The sequence below is a fragment of the Amblyraja radiata genome, chromosome 15, assembly GCF_010909765.2.
Source record: "Amblyraja radiata isolate CabotCenter1 chromosome 15, sAmbRad1.1.pri, whole genome shotgun sequence".
Lineage (NCBI taxonomy): Eukaryota > Metazoa > Chordata > Chondrichthyes > Rajiformes > Rajidae > Amblyraja > Amblyraja radiata.
In genome coordinates, this window is record NC_045970.1 from 6895057 (window position 1) to 6903435 (window position 8379).

At 39.9% G+C, this 8379-nt stretch overlaps 1 protein-coding gene across 1 annotated transcript in view; it reads left to right on the forward strand.

Moving 5' to 3' along the window:
- Window positions 1-3784, forward strand: part of noc3l (NOC3 like DNA replication regulator) — a 78445-nt gene extending 74661 nt beyond the window's left edge. The window contains exon 21 of the mRNA XM_033033580.1: window positions 3275-3784. Coding sequence (XP_032889471.1) covers window positions 3275-3403 — 129 coding nt within the window. The 3' untranslated portion in view covers window positions 3404-3784. The remainder of the gene's footprint in view (window positions 1-3274) is intronic.
- Window positions 3785-8379: the final 4595 nt, after the last annotated feature.

Consider the following 8379-nt stretch of genomic DNA (forward strand, 5'->3'; position numbering starts at 1 on the left):
GAGTCATGCATTTTGGTAATAAGAATAAGGGCATTGATTATTTTCTAAATGGAGATAATCCAGAAATCGGAGGTGCAAAGGGACTTGGGAGTGCTGGTGTAGGACTCCCAAAAAGTTAATTTGCAAGACGAATCGGTGGTAAGGAAGGCATTCATATCGAGAGGAAAGGAATACAAAAAGAGAGATGTAATGCTGAGGCTCTATAAGGCGCTGGTCAGACTGCATTTGGAGTACTGTGAGCAAATTTGTCCCCCATATCTGAGGAAGAATGTGCTGGCTCTGGAGAAGGTCCAGAGGAGGTTTACAAGAATGATCCCAGGAATGAGTGGGTTAGCATATGATGAGCGTTTGACAGCACTGGGCCTCTACTCGCTGGAGTTTAGATGAATGAGGGGGGACCTCATTGGAACTTACAGAATAGTGAAAGGCATAGATAGAGGGGATGTGGAAAGGATGTTTCCACTGGTGGGAGAGTCTAGGACCCGAGGTCATAGCCTCAGAATTAACGGGCGCTCTTTTAGAAAGAAGGTCAGGAGGGATTTCTTTAGTCAGAGGGTAGTTAATCTGTGGAACTCATTGCCACAGAGGGCCATATCAGTGGATATTTTAATGGCAGAGATAGACAAATTCTTGATTAGAACGGGTGTTAAGGGTTTTGGGGAGAAGGCAGGAAAATGGGATCAGGAGGCAGAGATCAGCCATGATTTCTGCCTCCTGGTGGAGTGGACTCAATGGGCCTGTGAATGTAAATCTTGAATCAGCACTGTAAAATGGTTATGTGAAGGGAAAATGGAGGTCAGGTGAACTGGGTTGAAACTTAAAATGTCTGCTCACCAAAGTTGCTGACTATGTGGCTGCAGGCCTCAGGAAGTTGTGATCCTGAGAAATACACATTATCCTGCTGATGCTGCATATTCGCAACTTTGATATTCCCCGCACTCGTCTGATTGAGGTGGCTGAGTTTCAGAAGGCTGAAGAATATGCAAACCGCTGGCTCCCGAATGTCTGAGAAATGTCCCTGTCTTAGCTCTAGTATTGTTCCACTAATTAACATCTCCCATTGTGTACGTGCCTGTTATCATGACCATTGTGTACAGGTCTGTCGATTGTTTGGGTAATGTGGGAGGGGGCTAAACGGTGGCATTAATGTATATAAAGCATTGCAATTAAGGGCAGTCAGCTTGACTCTTTGCCGGGTTGTAACCTGTGTGAAGACTCCTGCTCAATAAACGTACGTTTAAAGCAACCCTGGTGCCTGGTCGATTATTGTCGAAACAACCGATGTGAGAGAAAAACGTGAATCAACAGGCCGAATGGCCTACTTCTGCCCCTATAACTTGTGAACAGGATATATCCTTTATTCTTAAATTTGGGCAGAAAAATGGCAGATGCTTTAACCTAACGGGTTGGGTGCTGAGTTTGGGAGGTCAGTGACCCATTGGTGTATAGATGTACAGTGCGATCTTTCAGTGCAAATCCATAGCTCCTTAAAAGTTGCAACACAAGTGAACAGGGTGGTGCGGAAGGCATATGGCCTGCTTTCCTTCATTATTAGGTTTTAGTTTAGAGATACAGCGCGGTAACAGGCCCTTCGGCCCACTGAGTTCTGTTGGCTGCATGACAGGAAGCACATAGATTCATTAGGAGAGTGCAGAAAAGGTTTGCCAGGATGCTACCTGCATTGGGGAGTATTAGTTTTAAGGGAAGTTTTAGAACAAACCTGGATTGTTTTTGCTGTAGCATAGGAGACTGTGATCTGATAGTGGTATGTAAAATTGAGAGACTGGTGATTATGCCAGGATGGAAATGTGAAATACCAAAGAATTTAGGTTTAAGGTGAGAGGGGAAAAGATTAGAGACCTACGAGGCATGACTTACACAGAGGGTTGGAGGTACATGCAACAAGCTGCAAGAAGACATGGTAGAAGCAGATATGGTAGCAATGTTTAAGCTGCATTTATTCAGGCCACAAATAGGCAGGGGATTGAAGCATTTGTACATTGTGCAAGCAGATGGGATTAGTTTAGATTCACATCATGGTCTGCACAGTGGGCCAAAATGTGTTGTATAATAGAAGGTGACACTGCTGCTTACATATGGAGTTGTCATTCAGGATCCACTAATGCTAGCTGAAGTGGTTATATCAATATATTTGGGGTGTTAGCTGTACTTCAAAATAATTTCTGCCAATTGGTTCTGTCAACTGCCCTGGGCTAGTAATTGCAGACTGAACCACTGGTACTAGGTTATGGGAATAAGTCTGAAGAAGGGTCTCGACCCGAAACGCCACCCATTCCTTCGATCCAGAGATGCTGCCTGACTATGTGGCTGCAGGCCTCAGGAAGTTGTGATCCTGAGAAATACACATTATCCTGCTGATGCTGCATATTCTCCAGCATTTTGTGTTTATCTTCAGTTTAAACCAGCATCTGTGGTTCCTTCCTACACACTCCCCTGCATATAATCTGGTTAAGTACCTATTAGATAACATATCAGGTTTGACCGATCACAATCTCAATTCCAATGGGAATTAGAGTTCATAGACGATATAAAGCAAAGGAGAAATTAAGTTTCATAGACCTGTTTAGTTTAATAAATTTAATTATATTACTTTTGGATAAATTCTCTCGTTTTAAAATGTAAATGCCCTGACAGCTTTAAAATTTGCGAAAGGTTTTGGGGTGAGGTTGGGGTGAGATGAGGTCTGGGGAAAGAGCTTCGCTGCTCCACTGGAGGCTATGTTCTAGCTCGAGTGATGATTCTCCATGTTGTAGTGAGAGGAGGTCCGGGCCAGCACCATCTGATCCCTGATTTAACCATCAAATAGATTACATGTAATCTGTAAATGACTTTGTAAAATTGCATGAAATTTATCTCCTAGTTTATCCTTGCCTGAGGAAAAAATAACTTGTCATTTCATAAAGAATCCAGTAACTTGACCCAGAACCCTTTCATCCCAACTTTCTGATCCATTCAGATAACAAAGTTACAGTGTAATAAAAAAGAATTGCAGATGTTGGTTTATACCAAAGATAGACACCAAATGCTGGAGTAGCTCAGCGGGTCAGGCAACATCTCTGATGAAGATGCATAGGTGACCCTTCGTCTGAAGAAAGGTCCTGACCACCCATCAATTTTCTCCAGAGCTGCTGCCTGAGTTACTCCAGCATTTTGTGTCATGTTATTCGTAGTTTGCATTGTGTACTTCTTAAGGTTTGCTTAATAGTAAGTTTGTGTCGTTGTGGCCTAAAACTATGTGGTGCTATGATTTCAGAAGCCCGCAATGCAGTGTGCGTTCCTTGATTCGGAGCTACAAAACCAGATAAACCGGCTTCTTGAAAATCCTCCCGACACCAAGGGGCTCAACTTTGTGGAAGATTTGCAAACAGAGTCATGCACATAATGGTGATTTGGAGGCAAAGGTTCAAGGAGTGATGTGTGGAACTGAAGATCGAAGCATCTGCAAGTTTGCTCTGGGGTTCATGGTTGTTTATGAAATCCATGGTGAATGTATATATGTAAACACCTGAATCTAGAATAGCCTTGTTAAACCGGATCAAATGGCAAGAAAAACAGCGCATGTATAAATTACAAATAAAACAAGTGTTGCTATATCATTTATTGGACAAACACGAGAATGGTGACAACTCAAAATTGAATTTTCTACAGAATAGTATAAAATATCTTGCCTTAAAAGTGACAGTAAAATGCAACCTGCAGACAAAACTTTGTAATAACTCAGAATGTGGATTTACTACTTTTAAATAACACAATTTTGACATGACTTTTGAGCAGTGTTCATTTTCTTTGCCTTGATATCCTCAGCATCGATAAGCCACAAATCCAAATGTTACTTTATTCTTCAACATAGAATCTAAAAAAATATTTTTTATCATGATGTGAAACTGGTGTTATTGAGTGATTTGCTGCTGAATCTGGGTTTATTCATACATTTCATAGAATTTAATCTACCGAACCCTGAATCTTATTATTCCAGACACACATTACTGTCCCATTATATTTAACAAGTATTTAGTATTTAAAGTTTAATTTCTACATTGTTGGTCAAATCATAAAACTGGCGAACTATTAGGTTTAACATCGGGTAGATGCACAGAGTACCTTGCCCAGAGTAGGTCAATCGAGGAGCGGAGTCAGGGGACAAGGCAGGGACGGGGCACTGATTGTGGATGATCAGCCATGATCACATTGAATGGCGGTGTTGGCTCGAAGGGCCGAATGGCCTACTCCTGCACCTATTGTCTATTGACCAGAGGACATAGGTTTATGGTGAAGGGGAAAAGATTTAATAGGAACCTGAGGGGTAACTTTTTCACACAAAGGTTGGTGGGTGTATGGAACAAGCTGCCAGAGGAAATAGTTGAAGCTGGGACTATCCCAATGTTTAAGAAACAATTAGACAGGTACATGGATAGGACAGGTTTGGAGAGATATGGGCCAAACGCAGGCAGGTGAGGCTGGTGTAGTTGGGACATGTTGGCCAGTGTGGGCAAGTTGGGCCAAAGGGCCTGTTTCCACGCTGTAACACTGTGACTAACTTTAAGAAATATTTATATGAAAGCAATGGTCCTTTATGTTATGGGTTGGTGAAAGTACCTGCACGAATTCACGTCTGTTTTGCTACAATAAATCTATCAAGGACGACCTATCATATTATATATATTTATTACTGACCGAATATTTCTTAACATGTTCTGGTGGTTACTTTATCCAGCTGGTGGTGCTATGTACTGTAGAGGTTGATATGCTTAAACAGCCTCATGTCCAGTAAGAAAAATTGAAATCATCCATTAATATTAGACCTTTTGAATTTTGACCATTTTTTTCTTTCCCTTGGTATATAAACCATGCACAATTATATAGTTAAAGAACTGTACTGTTAGCTTCAGATTACCAGGCACTAATCTGCTGCTTATAATTTCAAGGACTAACATGTGTCCTATTTAAGGTTGCCAATGAGCCGAGACATCTAGTTTTTTGGGCTAAATTGGTTTGTCCCCGTCGGGATCGCCCTTGTTCCGTATTTAACTGCTACTACTCTGGTTGAGGGGACTGTCGCGTTGGAGCGCCGTGTCCGGCCCCGCCTCACCCGTTCCGACGTAGTGCAGCAGCAGCACCTCGCCCGTGGCCCCGTCGGTCGGGAGTCCGGCCAGCTGTCCGACCTTTGGACCTTTATATACCACCGCCACCACCACCTTCTCATGGCTGATCATCGGTTCATGAGTTCGATGGAGTGCCGGCCCGGGCCGAAACTCCTCAGCTGGCCCACCGGCTGGGCTTTGTGTGCAATCCAGCACCCGGGCCAACTCATCATTCACCCAGCCACGGCCGAGTCGGTAAACGAATTGACGTCGGGAATTTGTCCCGTATTTTGACCTTTTGTCCCTCATTTGGGAGTGAGAAAGTTGGCAACCCTAGTCCTATTGAACCTATATTATGGTTTCCACCCCCATCTGAGGACCCAGTTTTATTTCAGTTTCTTTTCTAATCTACTTGTTGAATTGCTTGGTATTCGTATGGCAGTGTTAATTTGGTGAGAAAGTGAAGAGTTAGAGAAACCAACCCAGCCAAGTTAGTTTAGCATCGGTTTCTGGAGTCACATTCACTCGAAATTGAAACATTTCATCCTAATCTCTGACCTAAGCAACAATTTTTGTTTCCTTAACCTTTTTTTAGATTATACATGACCAGATCTTTTGCTTCAAATCCACAGATTAGGCTCAATTGCCAATAATTATGTTGTTACATTCGCGAATGATCGAGAGACCAGAATTGGAAAAATGTAGATATTGCCAGAGATTAGACACAACAATGGTAAACGGACAAAAAGATAGTGAACTTCTGAGGCATTGTTTATCCAGAGGTAACCTGTCAACTAATGGGCCACAGTAAGAGTCAGGACATGTTTCGCAATGATATTCTATTCCCTGTGAACTGGATGAGGGAGATGTGTGTGTGAAATAATTAAGTCCAGAATCATAAGATCATTTCAACACATGAACTGAGACTGGCATTGTGCAAAGTAACATGGTTTTAAATACATAATCATATCAAAGACAAAACAATGTAATATTTATTCTGATCCACTCAACATTACACTAATTTTCAGTCAGTTATAGATAAATATCACACAGTCAAAACAAATGCAAACACATGATTTGTATTAAAACACAACATTTTTGCCACAGTGGCTCAGGTTTCATGGTTGGCAGCAAACGAACAATGTTCACTGTTGATCTTAAAGAATACTGCCCATTATGATAGAGCCTACAGTATGGTGTTGGTTCCCCACCCCCCTTCTAAAGTGAATTTGAGTCTGGCAGATTTAATTTTCAAATAATAGACGTTATGACATTTAACTAAAAAGCAAAGTGCTCCCAATATTTGAAGTGGATGATGAAATATTATTGATTAAGGTGATGATGCTCCACAATCATAATACACTTCTAGGGTCAGGCAGTAATTATGGCTGCAATTTTAATGATATTAAAAAATATCTTGATCAAAGCAAGACCTGATATTTTCAATTAGTTTTACAATGAGCGTGTTAATTTCCATTTCACATCAAATCTGTTTGCCACTTACAACTGTGGATGAGAACAATTGTACACCTGTAGCTGCTAACAGTTTGATGTTCTAACAGTGCTTGGTAACACCATGAATTCTGAGCCAGTGCTTCAACACTCAACATTACATTATAAAAAATACCAATACCTTCAGTAATTGCAATTTGACCGTTGCATATTGATAGAATGAAACACATAAAGTTTAATAGGCAAATGATGCATTTCAGAAAATTTGCAAAAATAATTATTTCTTTAGTACTTACCTAATAGTTCAACCTGATATTATTTACTGCATTATGTGGGAAAATGCATGAGGCGGTTGAATTGTAGTATTTACACAACTTAAGACTATATTTCTGTCATTCTCCAAAAATAAATTCAGTTGAACTAATCTGATGAAACCAGGCACAGACCTGAAATCAATTGATGACACAATATTTGTTGTACATGAGGTGTCTTCATTTGATATGTGTAAGAGTACGTTAGCTTAACTGACTTTAATTGATTTTATTTAAAATATTTAGCATTACTGAAATTTAATTAATACTTTTTGGAAGGGGTGCTATTTATCTAATGTGTTATGGCGGAAGCCCGCCATTGCTGAAAAAGATAAATCTTCAATGAATATCAGATAGGAACACACTGATCAAATCAGAGTGATATTACACCGACGGCAATTCATTCATACAATTCAACAGCTCGCCCTTTAGAAAATTAACCTGTTAAGATAACACCAACTTTACAATTTTGGTTATAATGCCCAGTGAGATTTCAATTCATTTGTACAAAAATTAAATAGGGAAGTTAATAAATAACCACAATGTTCAATGTAATCTCAATGAATAGAAACAACTTTCCAGACTAGGACTTATTTTTTCCCTACTTGATAGTGAGATAGTGGATAACTATTGCCTATGAAATGTCACTAAGTGACTTCACCTTCCAGGCAGAATGTATTTGAGCTCAAGCAGATGGACGGGATTGCATCAAAAGCACTTACTACTCCACCTCTGAAACTAAATTGTGTGGAGCGATGCATCCGTTTAAGGTTTCAATCAAAACTACCTTGACTAATTAGCTCTGTTGATTACATTTATATGGCCAGTTTTAAGTGGGCTTTCTAGTAAAGAAATTCTCAATTGTTGTTAAACAAGAAAAAGGAGGGATGTAGTGACAAAAAGAAAATGGAAAATACAATCGACAGCTGAAATAGAGAGAATATAATAAGGATAAGATTCAACTTTTAACTACCCATTTAGAAATAGCTGATTAGAGTTCACAGATTTTATCTTTAAGCATTTCAACAACTTAAATACATTATCAAAATTGTACATCGTCATATTGTCATATCCATGATTCCAGCGTTTGCCTTTTCATGTTGGAACTTCAGTGTTGATAATTAGTTATTACGCAGTCAGGCACATATATACTGTGACAGCTGGTGGCATTTTAGGATCAATTTTATTTAGTGTGTTCTGCTACTCCTGCTGTTTTGGTCGCCTTCAGTAGCCTCCTATTTGGTTCATTTACCACAATCAGTCCAGTTGCTGATTTTGACTTGTCTTTGCCGCAGTTCCATTCAATAAATGTCCTTCGTTTCAAAATTACAGCCTCATCACTTCATCGTACAATTAGAGCAATTTACACGTAGTGTGAAGGCAAAATGTGTACTTTACACTTTAAAAATAGTTGTCTCTTTACTAATAGTACATACCAATGCAAAAAAAGATGACACAAAAAGCTGGAGTAACTCAGCGGGTCAGAAAATTAAAGAAATTGACTCGGCACTTAA